Source organism: Phodopus roborovskii, unplaced genomic scaffold (genome assembly GCF_943737965.1).
Source record: "Phodopus roborovskii unplaced genomic scaffold, PHOROB, whole genome shotgun sequence".
NCBI lineage: Eukaryota > Metazoa > Chordata > Mammalia > Rodentia > Cricetidae > Phodopus > Phodopus roborovskii.
In genome coordinates, this window is record NW_026126447.1 from 10,786,513 (window position 1) to 10,807,030 (window position 20,518).

A 20,518-nucleotide genomic window follows, 5' to 3' on the forward strand; every position below is an offset into this window, starting at 1 on the left:
TAGCTGAGGGAATGCTTTAAAGAAAGGACAGAAAAATGTAGTGGTATAAAGAGTTGAAGGGAAATAGTGGAATAGAAAGAGATAGGAGAGGACAGGCTAGAAGAGAGAATATTGGGAGGGATAAATGACATTAATGGCCTTTCAAAAATCACACAGAAAACTACTTCTGTAGAAGCTTCCTAACGCATACACACAAACATAAATAAAATTGAATTGCCATTTGCTGGGGTGGCACTGTTCCTACTAGATACTACAGGCTAACAAACAAAAAGCCCATCTTTTGGATTTGTTGCCCAGTGAAGGTCCTATAGATCACCAAATGTTACAAGCCACTGCCAATGCTATTGATTATCCACCAGAACTTGTTGTTAAGACCCTCTTGCTGAAGATACTACATACTTGAATCATTGAGAAATCAAGCTATTATTCACTGGGAAGTTTCATCTCTACTGGCTAGGTGTTATGGTACTAGGAGTCGACCCCCATGCTACTAGAGGAAAAAAGTAATCGTAAGTTTTATCAAGCTGTGAACCCTGAGACCTACAGCAGTGACAGCACCAGTAAAACATGGTCATTGCTGCAATAACAGCATTAATGTCATAGGAGTAACCAATCACTTTCTGATTAGATTTAAGTCCTGCTCCACAAGATGAAACCCATACTTGGTACCACTATTGGTCTACAAAGCCATTGGGTAGACAGTTCATAGTCCTTGGGGTAGAATGCACTATTATTATTCTGATAAATAGACATAGTATTAAACCAATTCCTAATGACATTATAGATTAATGAAACAGAGAAGTTTCTATTTGTAGCAGATGATGATGATGATGATTAATATAGAGAATCCTAACTGGCCAGGGTACAGAAAATATGAGAGACAGAAATGCTCAACCTTACATTTGAAATCTGTACCCTCACCCCATCATCTACATCGAAATCTCAGGTATGGTCTTGAGAGAGGTTTGCAGAAAGATTCTAACAGTAAGATGGAGAATACGACTATAAGGAAACACTCTCTTCTGGTGATAACAGGGAAGCTGCACATACTAATTCATAGTGGTTATAATAGCATGTACAAAACCAGTGGAGACTCAAGCCAAATCAAATATCCCACTGTTAGCCAAGGAGCTACAGGCAATGGCAAAATGCTGGGGGAGGGAGAGTCCATTTTCTCTAAAAGTGTAGCCTGTGTTTTAAGTCAACCACACTTCCTGAAATATATGGTCAACATAAACTGGACTTTACCGGTTAAGAAAAAAGAACACAAAATAAGTAGGGAAGGGATGTATCTTAGAGAAACTAGAGGAAGAGTAGGTAAAAATGTTCAAAACACATACAAAATGCTCAAAGAACTTATAGAGATATTTCAATAAAGAAAAATTTTAAAATATAATCTGGAAGGGAAAGTGTTCATGAAACACTCTAAAATTTTCTAAGTCACTTGTCAAGTTTTAAAAGGCATTCTTTTACTGTTTGATGTAATTGCTAGCTATTGATGTAGGGGGCTTGCTCTGTAACTTGCAAATGACATATTCTTAAACAGACAGTCACCATAGCTTAGGCTCAGGCACTTTATTATAACAAAAAGATAACTCTGTGAGATATAATACCATTTAGATCAAACATTTCCCACAAGAGTTGCTGAGCCCTTAGAATATGGATCTCATCACTAGTTACTCCAAAGGATAAGTGGGTGACCAAATAGCTCTATAGCAATTCTGTCTCTGGTCTGGCCATAGTCTTTGAGCCAACTGCACTCAAGTACCACAATTACCAAGCTCACTTAGTACTTCAATGCAGGAATACTTTCTGTAGATCAGCCAACAGAGATGGCACTACAAAACTGTATATAAACTGAATGTTGCATGAACATCATCTATGATAAATCATATTGACAGAAAACAGAAAAAGTATAAATTACTGTACCCTAAATTCTGTACATCATGGAGATTACAATGCATAAAAACTAGGAAGCAACCTAACTGAGTCTAAAAATACTAGACAGGAATGAGGTTATAGTAAGGTTTACATAGCCACTGGGAACTAACTGTATATCATCTTCTCCAGTGCAGATTTTTACATGTATTTTTACGTTTCTAAATTGATTTAAGCTGACTTTGGACCTGAATCTGTAGGCTGGCATTGTAAGCAGTGAAGATGGCAAGAAAAAGGAAGTATAAAATTTAGTAAGCTAACCAGTATCCAGCAACTAGTCAGGTTGTTTCTTTTATCTGACATTGACATGAGAAAACCAAGAGTGTGGAACTTGCTAGATAATGCCCCAGACATCCATTAGGTTGCCAACATGAGCATCACAGCTTTTGTTTCCAGTGTCCCATTTACACGAGCTACCCAGCACTTTCAAAACAATCCCATACATCATGTACACTCCAGAGGCAATGTTTGTGCTGCTGTTCCCAAAGTTGCTTAAGGAAAAAGCAGTTTCTGTTGTCTTAGATAGGCAGGGTTTGGGCTACAGTTTGAGAAATTAAATGTTCAAGGCCTTTGGCGCTTCCAGTTCTATCTGGAAGAAGACACAGACCTGGCATTTGGAAAGCATTTGCTCTCCATTAAACTCACTGAACCCTGACAACCAGAGAAGCCAAGAATTAGTCTGCCACTGGCCATGGCTAGGCTTTCCAAAACCGATAACAACAAAGAAAACAATAACACCACCATTTATAATCTTCAGTGTGATCCTGTCAGATTTTAACCCCAAAGAACTGCAGGCTCTGAAAATAAGCTCAAGGTTTGTTTTTCAGAAAATAAGAAAAATTTTGCTTGAGTCTGATTTTTTAAAACTGTTTCTTGCTCACTATTGTTCTTAAAGACAGAAGGCTAAATATGAATATGTCTCCATCTCACCCTGCTTCTTGAAGATGTTTACAAAAGTGACATTCTAGGACTGGAGGAGTAAGTGGTCACAAGGTTACACCTAGTCCACTAAATAAATATCAAGTTTTAGAATTCTAACCCCTGAAATATTAATTCAGTGAAAAATGAATATCAGCCCAGTCTCCCATGCTTTGAAAGTCTCTAATATCCATTTATTAACATATACCCCAACATTTAGTGGTAATGGAGTTTCCTATTTTCTGACCAACCAAGGTCACATTACAGAAAACATTTTATGGTTGTGAGCCTAGGCTTTAACAGCTCAGCTATCCCTCAGCCCATCAGAAAACTTTTTATCTGAACTAGTAATGAGTGTTATGACTTGTTTCTATATAAAGGAAAATACAATATAGATATTTTGAAGTATAATAGAATTCCTGACTTCTAGGACTATATTATAAAAACTAATTGACAATTCAAATCATATCCAATTTATCTGGGGTTGAAATTGCTTTCCCTACTTTAAACATTTATAGCATTAACTCTCACCACAACTGCTCTATGTAACTCAGTAAATTCCCACTGTAAGGTTTGAAAGATATTATCAATAGCAATAGTTTCAACTATCAGCAATGAACCAAGGCTGACTGTTGAGACCAAGTAAAAGATAGATATTCTGTAAACCTTTTCGCTGATATTTCAGCCTCTAACACTCAGGAGGCTGCTCAAGCATTTTCTAACCAGGCTTCCACAGTCCCTGTCTTATCAACCTCAAGATGGTAGATAAAATAGGAGCCAAAAGAACACAGATGAAGGAAAAAGTTAAAAGGTAGACAATCATCCAGTAAGTAAAGGAGTTTCCTGAGCCAGGGATCACCCTGGCCAATCCTACCTTGGAGAATAATTCTTCAGGGGAGGCTGCCAACTGTGTACTCAGTCACCCACAAATAACACCCTTGGAGTGAAAATGCCAGCTGCATATGTTTTACTGTAACAGTTCTTCATTTTTTCCAAAGATTTTCTTCCCTCCATGTGGTTGCCCAGACCAATCCTCGTGCTTATTGGCATATTATGAAACATGGAAACAATTAGAAACCACATTCTAGGGCAGGAAAATGACTTGCTACAGAATCAATGAACTATGCAGAACTTGAGAAGGCTTGGCAATTCCAATGGAAACTGAAAAGAAACTCACAGAATCTTTTATCATAGCACATTCTACAGTGGTTGTAAATTGATCTGTGTATTTCAGCCAGCTCTCATATTTTATTTTCTAAAATCTTAGATTTTAGTCTTTTTTGTTTGTTTGTTTCTTGACTTACCGTAGTGAAAATCATCAGAAACAGTCAAGTTATGCCTTTATTTTTCAATGTTGTTATGATAGTTAATTTTAACTATCAGTTCAACACAACCTAGAATCAACTGGCAAATGTCAATAAGAGATTTTCTAGAGGTTGACTTTTGTGTATGTCTAAGGTTGATTATCTTGACTATACTGATTGAGGTAGGAAGATCCCCACCACTGGCTAGAAAGGCAGGAGATCCTGAAACATGGAAGAATAGAAAAGAGACAGAAGTGAACACACACACACACACACACACACACACACGCACTCACACACACACACATATATATACATATACATATATACGTGTATACATATATATACATATGTACATACATACATACATACACATTGCTTTCAGCTCTTGACTTTGGGTATAATGTGATAGGTGCTGCTAATTGACTTTCTGGTAATGATGGACTACAACCAGGAATTGTAAGCTAAAATACACAGTCTTCACTAAGTGTCTTTAGGAAATTAAGCTAACATAACTATATGCACAAACAACACAAAGCTCCTCATGGAAGTGTAGGGTTCTTTCAAGGCCTCCATTGACTGAGAGTGAAGAGAGTCAATTACAGGTGAAAAATCAAAGAACATGAATTTTCAGCTTGAACAATTTGGATCCCAGATATCATTACTCTTCTCCAAAGGCTGCTTTGGCTTTTCAAATGCTAAGAACTGTCAATTTCTTAGCAAAAGACCAATGAGACTTCTAGCACAAACAGTTGAGCATAGCTTTCATCTCAGTAGCAGGTCCTGACTGTGAAGGTCACAGTACTCTTAATAAAGCACAGGCTCCAATGACAGTGAATCAAACAGAAAGCTGGAAAACAGATCAGTTCCAGCAAGAATATTTTATGCTAACTGAAACTAACAAAAATGCAGTCCATATCTTTGGTGACAACTATCACTACATGTAACCCATGCCTGTGTGACTCTTGGTTTCCATACTGTATCATCTTACAATGAATGCAACAGGCAGAAGATAGTGTTCATTGCCAATCTATTTGAAGAAAAATTAACAAATTCACTATGTTCATATCTGAATCCTGGAGAACTTACCCAGAGAAGAAAGACAGCACAAAAACAAGTAGCGTATATTCCACCTCTAGTTGAGGACAATGCATAGATGAGACAACAGCTAGAGTTAATGGAAATTAACAACTATATTGGTTCTATTAGGTTGTTCAAGCCTCACTGTTAACCACAGAGAAACAAATTAATTTTATTTGGAAACAAAATGTGGTATTTCCAAGCCAGCCTTGAAGCAACAATAGTAAAGGAAGCAATCCTCTAACTAAACTTTAGCTGAGACTTTCAATTGTACTTCTACGCTGAAACTGTTTTCTGTGGCAAAGACAAGAGCTACACTGTAATGCAAATGAAAGACACTTTGAGGGATCAAGAGATGTATTAGCTTCCATATACCTATTAGGAAAGACTAGAGTTGAGATATTTGATATTTGACTACAAAGTACACCTACTTTAAACTGCCATGTTGCTTCTCTGATAGCAGTGTCCCTGTGGGTAATAGCATGATGTCTTTCCTTTCTTTTGAATTCCTGACACAAAGGCTATAGCCCATAAGTATTCTCATTCACAAAGTATAATGAGGCAGGACAGAAGCAAGGGAAGAAAGAACACCTCCCCATCTTCAGCCACATTGCAGTATAGCATCTGCTGACCATTAAGAATCTCAGAATATTGTGAAGCTTGCCAATATAGAGATGATCTTTCTTTTAGATACAGATATTTGGAATTAGAATAATAAACAGCAGTGACTCTGCCAAAGGAATAACTAAGCCTATGTGACCCCTTTTCACAGTTAGAAAGTTGTAATTTTCTAGGAGTCTTACCAGAAATCCCTATTTAAGGTAATCTCTTATCTGACCTGATTACAATCCCATCTGCAACACTGCTGGAACTATTCTATAACCTCAGTTTCCAGAAAGCAGGAAAAACATTTGAGATGTGACCTTAAAGCCACCAAAATGGCATATATAGCTACTCAAGTGCTATTGGCCTTTGAGAAGCTCAAACTCATACTTGAATATGTCTTACCTATCCCAGAGTACCTTTCTATAAAACCCTGCTACTAAATCTGTTAAATGTGCCTTTTAATAAAAAATACAACTATACTTCATACTGGCTCATTGTGCAATTTTCTGTGGCAAGTGAAAAAAAACTTGGCACTACAGAAGTGGAGGCCCATAATTCCAAAGTGAACTCAAGCTGCTGGTGAAAGTTCTGAACCATGCATCCTGTTTCATCACAACCGGCATCAACATACACACGTGTACAACCCCAACACAATGTATACACATATTTTTTCAAGTGATAACAATTGAATAACACTGAAATCCTGAGCTTTCATCTACTAATGACATTTCAAAGATCAGCCTAGAATCAAGCTAGCTCAATATCTGATTGGAGGTTGTCTGATGGGAATAAAAAAAATCTCTTGAGTTCTCAGGTCAAACACAGATTCTACAATGTTCCTAGAGTATGGAGCTTTGCATCTCTGTAACAACCAACTGCTATTCAGAACATTGTTATTATAGTGAAATTCAATGCACATTCTTGTCTGAAAGACCAGAAATCCATTCCCTTTTCTTTTTACTACTGTAGAAGAAAGAATGACTGGACAGGGGAAGGTGAAGTGGGAAGAGATGAGAAGGAAGAAGGAAGACTGACAAACAAATGAGACCATCTGAGCCACCAGTGCTCTGTTACATCTGTCCAGTGACTTGGTCCTTCTTCTAAAATGTGCTGGAAGGACAAGCAAGGGCTCTGAATGTTGGGAGGTCAGGACTCATCTGTCTTGTCGGATTGATGATGACTGAGACTGCCCAACTGCCTGCTGGCTAATGCAGGTCATCACCAGCTTAGGTACACGCTGGACAACCACAGAATAAAAATCACAGGACAGCAATTTAATTGACCTCCTTAGGCCATTTAATAAAGCAGACCGCCAAACTTGGAAGAGCAAAGAGTAATTAATGAAGGGAGCAAACAAAGGTTCATTTAGTAACTTCCAAATAAGTTCCTCTGTCTGAAGGGGGAAGAAAAGGTAGCCTGCAACAAAAAGATAAACTGCAGGTATTTAAGTCACAATGCCTTCTGCCAGGAACCGCTCATTACCATCAGATGTAGCAGTGGCAATGGGACCAGTTAGAACTAACTTTATTATTAGAAGCAATTAGGAAGAAAAGGGACAGAATTTCATTTGGTTATTTCAAAAACAAGTTTCTGTGCATAGTTTAATGAAGGCCTGCAGTGTCAAGATAAAATGTGTGTTTTACTGAAAACAGCTTTTCCAAATGACTGTTTGTTACCGGCTGGTATCTCTAGGCAGAGCAAGCCTGGTATGGGAGATTTACATGCATGCTGTCTCAGCTTCATAGGAGTGTCATAGGTAGTATGGCCTGATGAGAAAGGCTATGTATTGTGGGGCCAGAATGTTGGTATTCAATTCTTCTCTCTGACCTCCATTGCAAAATGACTTTCAGTGATTTTCTGGGCCTTGGTTTATTCACAGGAAAAACAAGTTCATAGAAGCAATCATCCCTTTTAGAAAGGATATTTAATGGGTTAGATAGTGTTATCATTATTAACACACACACACACACACACACACATATATATATATATATATATATATGGATCATTTTGGTTGTGGCTATACAGGTGTTTGAGTATATTTATATTCACACTGGGTTTTGCATGTAAAGTATAAAATAAATACTGTTTTTAAAGCCATAGTCATTTCTACATCAGTTTTTATGTAACTGGATTATCAAAAACCTTGCAGTTTTTCAGTTTGCTGAAGCAGCCCTACACAACCTTAATTGACTTTCCACTTTTAAGGTGACATTGTGGATTTCTAATATCTACCTATAGACAAGTTTTTACCAGATAAATTATCTGAGCAGCCTTAAGCTCTCATGTCATCTATATAGTTAAGGACTACTTCCGTGTAGTAAACATGTAGAAAACATGCACTTCCATAGGGAAGAACATGTGAAGCATCTCATTTGTCTCTTTCATGGGAAACAGGGTTTTGATTTCAAATGTGCTTAAAGGAAGAAAAAGAGACCTTTTACTTGAGATTTCAGAGTTGGCATGGGTGCCCCTCATGTTTCAGTAACAGTATTCAGAGACCTATTTGTTAAGTTCCCAACATTAAAACTTGGTTTTTATCAGCCACATATGGAAGTTGCTGATTCATTAGGGAATATGGCACATTGCCTCTGTGCTATGTTTTAGATTTCCAAACCAACAGCACTTAACTAATGTGCTATGGACTATAATATTGGACCCGTGTGATGTATGAAATTCTTTTCATAGACCTTAACAAGCAATGACTTGTTATTAAACTCTATTCATTTTGGAAAAGCCTAAATTTGTAAATGCCCTCCACACATTTTTGTGTTTTCTCAGCCATTTTAAAAACTGAATCATTCCCTGGTTTCCCTGAGTTAAACTGTGCCAGTCAGAATAATTTAAGTATGACCCCTTTTCAAGGAATTTTAGAAATTATACGCAGACTAAGAGAAAGAAAAAGTTGAAAATATGTAAAGTACATATGGGTGAAAATCTCTGTGGGTTCTTGTTCTAATATTCATTTTCTCTAACCAAAATGATTAACTCCTCAGTTATCACTTTCATTTTCTCTGTACTAACCAGGACTGTCTTAACATTTGAGAATTTCCTTTTAAAAAAGATGTAGAAGCTTTATTTTTCTTTTCCTTTTTTTTTTTTTTTTTTTTTTTTTTAACTGCAGGATCTACTTATGCAGCCCTAGCTGGCACTGGTATTCAAACTCTGCATCTTGCATCAGCTTCCTAGGGCATAAGACATTATGGTGTCTTTCTCCCAAGAGTTTGACACTCCTTGAACTCTTTGATCCTTTTATATTCAGTGTCCTGCATTTCATCTAGGTAATCCTCATTGGTGAACCTCTCTATAGGAGTGCTGGATTTGGGAGTGATGGTGGAGATGTAGCCTCGATCTCTCATATTGTTTGGATTTGTGGAGATCTGGGCATTTGCACTTCTTTTCTTAGCTCTGTGTCTGATAGTAACAGAACATGTTGGGGCAGAATATAAATAACACTGGTGAGCTGGATTGGACCTGGTTGGACCATGGCGAGGTATATGCAGAATTGTGCTGGGTGGGCAGAAGAGTTTTGCAAAATAGTTTAATCAGAGTTTTTGACATCCATTTTCAATGGCTGATTGTCAAAAGTGCTGCCCTAGGGAAAAAGTAGATGCTGAACAGAATGAAATACACAACACAAAGACTATGGAAGGGGGATTTTGAGGCAGATACTCATCCTTACCCTTGACCTTTCTTCTAGCTTTGTCATCATGACAACTGTGGCACTCCGTTGCTCCCATATCATTCTCCAAAAGTCCCCAAATGTTTCAGGAAGAGATCCCTGTGTTGCAATATAGGCATTTTGTTTCCTATATCCATCTATGTAGTTGGCATTCACATAGTCACTTCCTGGAATACCTGAAAAACAAGAAGTATTAGTCAATCAGGTGGCAAAACTCACAGGAGGAATCTGTGGCTCAGATTTAACAGTGATGCTATGTTACTATTCCATATCCTGCTGTAGCAGTTCTAATATAATTTAGTTTGGGTTTATGCCAGATTAAGAATATGTATTACCAGGATATCATGCTAAACTATTCAACATTTAGGGTATTGTGTCCTTATAATATGGCCAAATCACCAAATAAATTTAAAACGAAAAACCCCAGATGCCCAAAGAATTCATTTCTTTTTTCCTTACAGATTCTCTGCCTTCTTACTTGTACTAGCAATAAATAGTTTTCAAAGGTCATCACATCTTCTCATTTCACCTGATTTCCAGATAAAAACTAAATTAAAAAAAATGCCTGAGTCTGAAGATGGAATTTAAGTTGGAATATCATCCATTGCAGGTTTAGCTTCTTACACATCCTATAAATTCACTCAATCATCCCAAGAATAGTGTCAATGAATTCCTGTTTTGATCATCTTTCAAAAGGAAGAAAAGGAATGCCAAGCAGAGGCTGTCTCTCTACTGCTCCTGTTTCTGAACCTCCAAAAGGTAATGTCTCATTTAAGACTTGCAGGTTTGTAAGTGCTTCAGTTGGTAAAAATTTTTTCTTCTACCTATATCCTAGAATATACTCTGTCTTCTCCTCCTCCTGTCTTAGTTGCCAGGATTCAGGGCACATTGGATACTCCTTTATACCACTATCCAATACAGGTAATACACAGAGTTTTTGCTGAACTTGCATTTGCTAAACTGGGACACAGTATAAGGTGAATGATGCTAATTTAGGGAGAAATCACTTACATCTGAAACAGATGACCACTGTGATACTCTCCACAACCCAACTAGGAAGCAAGAGAGCTAGCTGTGGTCCAGGACCCAGAACTCCCATAGGCCATGTCCATACCTGTTGCCTAGCCCTAATGGGCATGGTCAGGGCAACAGGTATGCGTGGGGTGGATATCTCACTACAACAACCAGTTGCAATATTTACTGAAGATCAAAGATGTTCTTTACAATGATTTTCTGACTTAAAGTCTAATTCTCTGTTGTTGTTATAAATAAGAGATAGAAGAGCCGATTTGTGTTTCCTCTGATGGGAAGTGACTGAACTGACCAAGAAAACTAATGTTACTCTTTAGGAAAGGAATACATGATATAGGGCAAAGGAAGAAAGATTGAGCTACCTGAGAGCACCTGAAAGGACTTATTTTACTGTGTTGAGACACAGCTCCAATTCTGAAGGATGTTGACTATAGACAGAGGAATTGTGTCTCTGCTGCAATGATAAATTTTCAAATAATCATAATCAAAAGGGTAGTAGGTTTCCTAGGGAGATAATGAGCTCCTTGTCCCTGGAGAGAAAGAAATGCTTTACAGGGAAACAGCATGCTGTGGAAGAAACACTAGAACATATGCATGGTCCCTGCTGCCTTGGGAAATATGTGCCCTGCAGTTGCAGGAAAATATTTTTTCTTTATATTGGAACATGTGCTCCCAAGCTAAAAAATGTTATATATCCCTGATTGCCAGTTACAATTACTTTGACTGCCAGTTGTATAACTGATCCTTCTGAGAAGAATAATGAAATTCAGATGGAAGTCACTTCACCCTGATATGAACACATGGATATAGGATACGACCACCATTAGGTGGAAAAGTCTTTTGAGCAGAAAGTGAAACACACAGTTGGCCAGAACATTATTCATCCATTTCAGCTACTCAAGAAACAGTTTGAGTTCTGGCAGTTCATGACTGATAAAGACCCTGATCATCCCCCAGTACCAAACTCCCACAGATACAAAGATATCCTAAATACAGCCCTTGGATTACAGCCACATAGAAGGGCACATTTTTCGACAGCCATTATAAAAGGAATTAACTTTTTTAAAAACCATGAAAAATAAAATTTGGGGAAGATGGATTATTAGTAAGTAAGGGCTGCACTTAGAAGAGATAAAAATAAAATATTTCTGCCTGAAGATTATCGAGTGGTTGAGATCAACACCAGATACTTTATAAATTTATATCTTGATATTTTGAAAGAAAGACAAGTGAAAATAAAATATAGCAATATTAGAGAATGTTGATTATCAGGCTATCAGGTCCACCCTGAAAATATGCTGAGGTTCTTCTTCCATTTTGACATTGTTAGTGAGTGGATGATTTTCAGAATGAGCACTTATTTCTATCATGATACTTTATCCATGCTAGCAGAATGCTAGGTCAGGCAAGTTCTCTAAGCCCTACAATATGGAGATGCAAGGGATACTGTCCCAGGAGATCTTGTCTCTACTAAGTCTTACATCAAACATCTTGTCATGAGCTGTGCACAGTAAGAGAAAAGACTGAAGGAAGGGTGATGCCTTGTTCTTCTAAAGATACTAACCCAGCATGGAAACCACATGTATCATGTAACATCAGGCAGTTTCAAGAGACTCCAGTTTTCAATTTGACATATTCAGGAATGTGTTCTGACAAATCCTGGGAAAATGTACATTCTAATGGCCTTCTGAACTTTGGGTGCCATGAAACACCTTCTTAGAGACTCTTGATTAGGAGGTGTCTGTGGGGAGGCTGGATCTATGAAATTCGTTCACATTATGTGGTGACCTTATGCAATGAATACATATTAATTTATTTAATCTTTAATGCTCTTTTCAAAAAAAAATAGCCTGCACATGCTATATTAACACTCATCATAGCTCACTCTAAGCCAAGTGTGTGGGAATAAACTGAATTGCTTTGGGGGCTCTGGTGATAGAAATCTAACTTAAAATGCAGGGATGAAAGAAGAGAGAATTATTCTAAATTAAACTGCATTACTGTTTATTTACTTGGATTCAGGAAGACATCTTTCAGTTGTTTAAAATTAGTTTTTGGCATGGGTGATTGCAATTTTGCTTTGTTTATGGTATAGGAAGGAGTCATTAAAATGGCAAGTGCATAATCCAGAGTTCTTTGTCTTGTACTAGTCCTTCTAAAGCAACTATATTTTGCAATAAGCTTTATTTTTTGAGATGGGTTCTCATTATGTAGCCCTGGGTGGCCTTGAACTCACAGATATCCATCTTCCTTTGTACACTGAAGGTATGCATCACGACCTTACTATAATTGGCTCTTTTCAATATTATTGTTCATGACCAGCTTACATCAATGACTTGTACTTTTTTTGTTGCTTTAGTCCATTTTATAAAACAAGTAGAATTTTAGAATTTCTTCTATATTGATCCATGTATGTTTTCTAATTAGCAATAATTGTGTAAACAGTTCCAGTACCAAAATGACTATTTCACTCTAGTCAGATGCCTAAGTCTAGATCCCAGCTGTACAGTATGTCCACATAGTCTAATCCTGTGTTAAACTGAAGTTCATCATCAATGGATTCCTCCTAATGGCACACTGGTTACTTACTCATGCTCAGGATAAAGCCTGTTTGTTCTGAGTCCACTATTCCCAGAGTTGTAAACCCAAGCCTTTAAAACAGGGAGGCAGGGATGAAGAGATAGCTCTGCAGTTCAGTTAAGAGCTGGCTACTCTTTCAGAAGACCTGGTTCAATAAGCAGTACCACACACAGCAACTCAAAACTATGTGTGACTCCTGTACCCTCTGAGAGTACCAGGCACACATGTAGTACACAGACTAACATACGGGCAAAGGACTCATACAAATAAAATTTAATAGTAAATAAATAAAGTAGGGGAGTAAATGTTTGACAGAATCACACTATTATCTCCTTTGGGAGCAGCATATTACAGCAAGTACCCATTCAAGCCAAATGAGGCAATTCTAAGGTTCCTGTTTACTTGTTGGTAATTTCTAGTTATAGTTCAAGGTAGAAATAACAAATTTGAGCATGAACTCTAGACCCATACCACCACCCCTCCTTTTTGAGACAAGATCTCACTTTGAAGTAATGGCTAGTCTGGACCTCACTATGTAGACCAGGCTAGCTAGAAATTCTAGAGATCTGCCCATCTCTGCACTCTCCTATAATCCTTAGACTAAAGGCATGTGCCCCATCACACCCAGCTCCCATTTTCTTAAAGGTCTGCAAAGCTTTGGATAATTAGCTATGAGTTCAAATTCAAGGACTGTAGTCCTTTTCTTCACCAAAAATGAGACAATGCTTCAAAACATTGCTTCTGTATGTGCTTGACTACTAATATAACAAGAAAGACACCTAAGAAAGAAGCTACATGGTTTGAAGGAATATTGAGCCAAGCAATTAATGACTTAGAAATGATTTACAACCTTGATAAAATATTGCAATATCAAGGAATATTTCACTTGAGATATTTTGTCATGGCAGGGTTAAAAGAAAATCTTTCTTCTGTACTAATTTGAACCAGACTAATTAGGCTACAGGCCCAGAAAACAACAAAACCCATTCAATTTACTGTGGATTATAATGTTTTGATCAGAATATAATTTGACTTGAAAAGATTTATTCATGTTTAAAGAGTGTTTGTAATTATGAATGGTCAGTAATAGCTTTTCTGCATTAAAGTTGCATGAAAACACAGCACATGAATTATTTTATCAATACACAATAAAAGGAATGTTCACATTTTTGTGCCACATCATGAAGGAGAAATCCTATGTGTAAATTAGAATCTTGGGACAATACCAAGCACTCACTAAGAATTTTTGGAACTTGACCAGGAACCATTCCCCAACCACTCAGCCTGTCTAGATGCTGGGTAGCTTATCTGCTAAACCAAGGTGTGTTGGACAAATTGATTTCTGCAAGTCCTTCAGAGCTCTAAGATATGGTATCTCTATGGTATCCTTAATTTCCTTGAATTCATCCACTTCTGCTGAGTTATTTTAAGATAAACCGAATCGTTTAGTTCCTTAGATTTGGTAGTGATACACTCTAATGTTCCTGCAAGCTGACTCCCACTGCCTCTACCTCTAACATATTTAAAGCAGACTTATTTAGTGGGGCTGATACTGCAAAGCTTGACTGGAAGCTAATAAGGCTAGAAAAAAAAAAACAATGGAAATGGAAACAATGTTGGTGGAAAGGGGCTAGCAGGTGTCTGCTCACAGAAAGGAAGTGGTTCTCCTCCAAAGAGTGAATGGGATGAGGCATCAAAAGACATGGATGGGAGGAGGTGTCCCTCCTGACAAACTGTTCCTGGCAGAGGTGGAGAGGGAGCAAGATGGCTAGAAAAGCTTTCAATGTTGCACCTCATAGAGTACATGGAACACTCCGCCCTTTACACTCTACAAATCTTTAATAAGTAAAGTTTGTGTGAAAAAAAAGAAGTACTTCAGCAAATGAGTTCATTCCATCATTCCATTTCTTTTAAAGACAGGAGAACTCAGAAACTAATGCCACATAATGAATACTATTATTTCCCCTCAAAAAAAAAAAATGACCCTTCTTCCCTCCAATCCCAAAGTTCCCAAACACTGAATGGGTGGGTTAAGTCCTTGACTGAAATTTCTGCAAGACAGGACACAGAACGTTTACTTTGCTGAGGAGAAATACAACAGGAAACATTAAGTTACAAGTAAACTGTGTTAATTTCCAAGGATGCAGTGCTCTTTCCTGTCCCTTGAGCCAAGACAACTACTCCAAGCTACATAAGGGCAGCTGAAGAGAAGGATTTTCCTTGCAACACACAAGAGAAACAAAAATTTCCTCCAAAGACACAATGTCACTAAGTTTCTTGATGTAACTGTGATTAAAATTATCCTCCTTGTTTTTGCAGAATTCACAATTGCTTTCAACAACATTATTTGCTATGTGGACACTGCAGCTCATCACCCCAGAGCTGATGGGAGAATGAGTAACACATATAGTGCCTGTGAGCCAGGGTCTCCTTCTCACTGCCTGCCCTTCTGCCCTCTGGACTGCTGGAGGAGATGAGCTGTGGAAATGGGCCCAGAAAATGAGCTAGAGAGTTTATCTGGCTTTGAATACACAGCAAGCATAACCATACATCTTGGGGAGACTACCAATACCTGTGTTTCTCATTTCTAGTTAGGGACCATTGTGCTGTGGTGGTGGTGGTGGTGGTGGGGGCAGCCCTTAGGTCATTGCAATGTGTAGTCTTGCAGCGATGGCTTATATCCATGAGAATGCAATTATTCAAAAGCTTCATTTAGTAATGAGATAATCATAGCCTGTAGGAGTCACATGTATAAAAATCACCCAGCTCACCAATTTTCATTGAAAATATGTGAATATTATTTTTATAACACCTAACATCACCAAGCCAACATTCTTTATAAGAGTTCAATGGAAGAATGCATATGCGTTTTCTAAAATGTCAATGAATATTACAACTGACACCGTAAGTAAATGAAATAAACCTATGTCATTCTATCTATTGATGAAAAGTAATTCCAACTCCAGATTCTTCTTTCAAATTCTATACTAAAGATAGTTAATAGAGAACTAAATTCTTAGCCGGGTGTTGGAGGCACACAACTTTAATCCCAGGACTCAGGAGCCAGAGGCAGGCAGATTTCTGTGAATTAGAGGCCAGCCTGGTCTACAGGGCTCGCTCCAGAACAGGCTCAAAAGCCACAGAGAAACCCTGTCTCAAAAAAGAAAAGAAAACAAACAAACAAAAAAGAAATTATTTTTATTAGCTTCTCAGAAATCTATTATCTCGTGCCTCAATTCAAACATCGTAAACATCATAGGAGACATAGGCCTTCAGAATACTGAAGTGTGGATTCATTAACATATTCTGTCTCCATATACTGTAAAAATAATAAACACCCCATAATGAAATAAGACACTGTAGCAGAAGACAATTTCATAACTAGGGTTTTCTTCTCAATAGTTGATTGGCTTCCTGCGTTAAAAAAAAAAAAAAAAAAAGTAATGTAAAGAAAGCAAACAAATACCATAAGCAACCATCGTATTTTCTCTTCTCTGGGTGATCAGTTGAAACAAGAGTTGGGTAATAACACATCTCTACACTAGGTGCTCAGACACACATAGGGGAAAGTTGCCATCCAAACAGCTGTAATTAGATGGTTTTTAATAACCCTGAAATTGTGAAATCACTCCAGGTTTCCAAGGCTAAAAACCCCATCTTGCTTGCTACTTGGGACAAGTTAAGCTGTGTTGTGTCTCTTTACTGCTTCTCAAAAGAAAAAGAAAACAACTTTATGTATTTAAAAAATAAATAAGAAAAGGATTAAACTGTGTCTCTATTGTACATAATTAACTGTAAGAGTGTAAGCCTGCAAGTCCTACAATGATTGATGTTGTAAGAAAAATGAGCTCAACTCAACAAATAATTGGATGGAGTTAAAAAAAAAATGGGTTTCCAGAAAAAAAATGAGGTATATTGTCTAATAATATTGAATATTGTTCTGTTTAATTGTGCATATAAGTACCAAGGGATGTTAGGTGCTTCAGTTTTCCTGGATCTGGAGTTATATGCAGACAGTTCTGAGCCCATCCACATGGGGGGCTGGGAAACAAACCCAGATCCTATGTAAGAGCAGTACATACTCTTAACCAAGGGGCATATCCCCAGCTGCTTCCAGTGTTCTTATAAACAGAATTCAAGAGCTAACTAAGCCCTACACAAGGTGCACACAGATTTTCCCCTATTAAAGAAAGAACCAGAAAGCAGGGAAAGGATATTTATTGGAAGATATGAGAAAGAACACACGTGACCTTCAAAGGTAGTCTTTTGTGGAAGAAATGCTTTTAGTTATTTGATGTCAGAATATCATTTATTCATATTCACACAATTAAAATGTTAGAGTTGTATTAATTTACTTTTCTGCCTTAAAAAAAATATTGCCATGTCAACCAAACTTTATCCCCTTGAGGCTCAGCCATCAGGTTCAGACCCAGGTCCCCTAATTCTTCCTTCCTGTCCCTGTTCTGTTTTCACCCCTAGTTGATCTCTATTCATTTGAGAATTCAGCCCACCTGAGAATTTCTTTCTACTAGGAACCCATACCACTGCTGCACTTGGATAGGAAATAGGTAGGCTACCGGTGCTCGCCTTCCCTCCCTGGCCAGAACCTCACTTTAGCCTTCACCCCATTTGTATTCATTATTTTATGAACACACTTGGCACCACACACAGCATTTTCTTTTCCTCAATTTTGTTTTTGAGACAAAGGAACAACATGAAGTTTGGTGAGGGATGAACTGGGTGGCCTTTGGGAGGTGATGGATATGCTAAAAATATAGTGTATGAAAAAATAAAAATATATGCAAAAAATAAAATTAAAAAATTGTCATGTTTTTACTTGAATATTGGATGCATATTGAATATGCATCACCTTTCTGTACAAGGCCTGGGAAAAAAGAAGGAGCTATTTCACAGCAGGGGCATGATATGAAATAGGTGAACACTCCACTGTGTGTGAACAGTAGTCTTCAGTGACTGGTGCAGGATTGATTTGGTAAAGAATTAGCTACAGAAATGAGGCCTCATCAGTACTGGACCAGTGCATCTCATAGTGGGGAGTAGAAAATCAATGCTACAGAAAACTACCTCTGCTTTCTGGCTTTTATCTACTGTTTTTAGTTAGATTTATCTCAGGAGTGGTAACTTTGTGAGCTGTTCACTCATTTTAAAGCTATTAAGTTCCCATCTCACAAATAATCACACTGTTGTCATCATCATCTGTCATCTATTCTATTTACACTAAGATTTTTAACTGTTTCTATTATGCAAATCTAACACCAGACAATATATTCTGAATTTCCATTTAAAGGAAACATTCTTCCCCTTGCTGAAATATGTAATTTTATTAGGTGTCTGGTTTTCATTTATCAAGTGCTAATATTTTCTCTTGCTTTATAAACAACTCTAATACATGAAGATTTATCATTTGGATACTCTTAACTTTTACATAGATCATATCAAAAAATTCTGAGGGAAAAATAACTTGTATTCAATAGTGGTAAAACATTTAGCACTAATGATATTAGTGTCCAGTGTTTATTGGGAATTTTCTTGGTGATATGCACTTTATGGGTTTTAACTGTGTTAATTCACTTATACATCCCATTGATTCTAGGAAGTAGGTACTAGGATCAGAATCACTATATTGTCAAGGAAACCAAGGTATAGTGACTCCTCTGAGTGAGCTCCACAAAACCAAGAAATACCTAGGATGCATTAGTAAGAAAGATATTTTGAGCTGCATTATAGGATCACTAAAGAAGGTAATTATGAAAGGAAGTGTTTATATATATTTATATAAAAATATATGCTCCTCACATGAGAAAATTTAAAACAAATTTCTATGGTAGGAATGGGTAGTCCCAGCCCTTGCCAAGTTATATACTGAAATATAGTAGTCAGCCTGATATTGATAGGAGAGGCCTTCTGGAAATGATTAAATCATGAGGAGGAGAGTTCTCCAACAAGGGATGAGGGTCTTTGTAAAAGAGCTTGATGATAAGGTTTCTCAGTCCTTTTCCAACTTTCCCACCTCTGAGGATGCATCCCTCCAGTCCAGAAGTAGTGACATTGTTTTGGACAGGGATGACCCAGCACCTCAGCAGACATTGAACCTAATGGCAACTTTATCTTGAACTCTTTAGATTCCAGAAATACACATCTAGTGTTTACATATTATTCATTTGTGGCAAGTTATTGTAGCAGCATTAACAGATTTATATACATGCTCACGTTGTAATAAACATTAAAAACCAGTTTTATAAGCACTATCCTTGAAGAACATTCATATGTATGTCACGGATGAAACCTCTTATATCTACTTTGATGAAATGGCTACATATATGCCAGAGATACTCTTTTGAACTAACTCTCTGGCTTAAGAATGCCTATGTTTCAGTGCCTAGCTGTGGGTGTCTGCTTCTACTTCCATTACCTACTGGATTAAGGCTCTAGCATGGCATATAAGGTAGCCATCAATCTCATTATCAGGGAAGGACATTTAAGCCAGTATCTCCACTATTGCTTAGATTGTTAGTTGGGGGTCATTTCCCTAGTACCAGATTTTTCTTTTAAACCTATAATGGCTCCCTCTATTATGGTATCTCTTTTCTTGCTCTCCTCTATTCTTTCCCTGACTCAGTCTTCCTGCTTCCTCATGCCCTCCTCTCCCCTCCTCTTCTCCTCATTTGTCTCCTAATTCCCTCCCCCCATGCTCCCAATTTGCTCAGGAGAGCTTGTCCCTTCCCCTTTCTGTGGGAGACCATCTATGTCTCTCTTAGGGTCCTCCTTCTTTCCTAGCTTTTCTGGTGGTGTGAATTATAGGCCAGTAATCCTTTGTTCTATGTTTAAAAGCCATATATGAATGAGTACATACCATGTTCATCTTTTTGTGACTGGGTTACCTCACTCACGATGGTTTCTTCTAGTTCTATCCATTTGTCTGAGAATTTCAAGATTCCCAATCCAGTTGCATAGAGGGAGGAGTTATGAGAAAAGGGGTCAAAAGCAGGCTGAAAATCCCCACAGAAACAGCTGACCTGAACAAGGGGGACTCCAGAGTGATAGCTGGGAAGCCAGCATAGGACTATCCATCCCAGACCTCCTGAATATGGGTGTCAGTTAGGAGGCCTGGGTAATCTATGGAACCTCTGGTAGTGGATCAGAAATTATCCCTACTATATGAATGGAGTTTGGAAGCCCATTCCACAGAGAGGGATACTCTCTCAGCCTAGACACATGGGGGAGGACAGAGGCCCTGCTCCAAAAGATATCAGACATTGAAGATCCCTCATGGAAGGCCTCATCCTCCTTGGGAAGCAGAAAGCAGATGGAATAGAGGGTTAGTGGGGGCGGAGGAGGAGGGGAGGGAGAGGGAACT

At 37.9% G+C, this 20,518-nt stretch overlaps 1 protein-coding gene across 35 annotated transcripts in view; it reads right to left on the reverse strand.

The window, feature by feature from the left end:
• Positions 1-20,518, reverse strand: part of Ptprd (protein tyrosine phosphatase receptor type D) — a 462,643-nt gene that overhangs the window by 40,803 nt on the left and 401,322 nt on the right. For all 35 annotated transcript variants that reach the window (XM_051188096.1, XM_051188084.1, XM_051188083.1 and 32 more), the window contains one exon: positions 9,529-9,704. In XM_051188096.1, the coding sequence (XP_051044053.1) occupies positions 9,529-9,704 (176 nt within the window). The remainder of the gene's footprint in view (positions 1-9,528; positions 9,705-20,518) is intronic.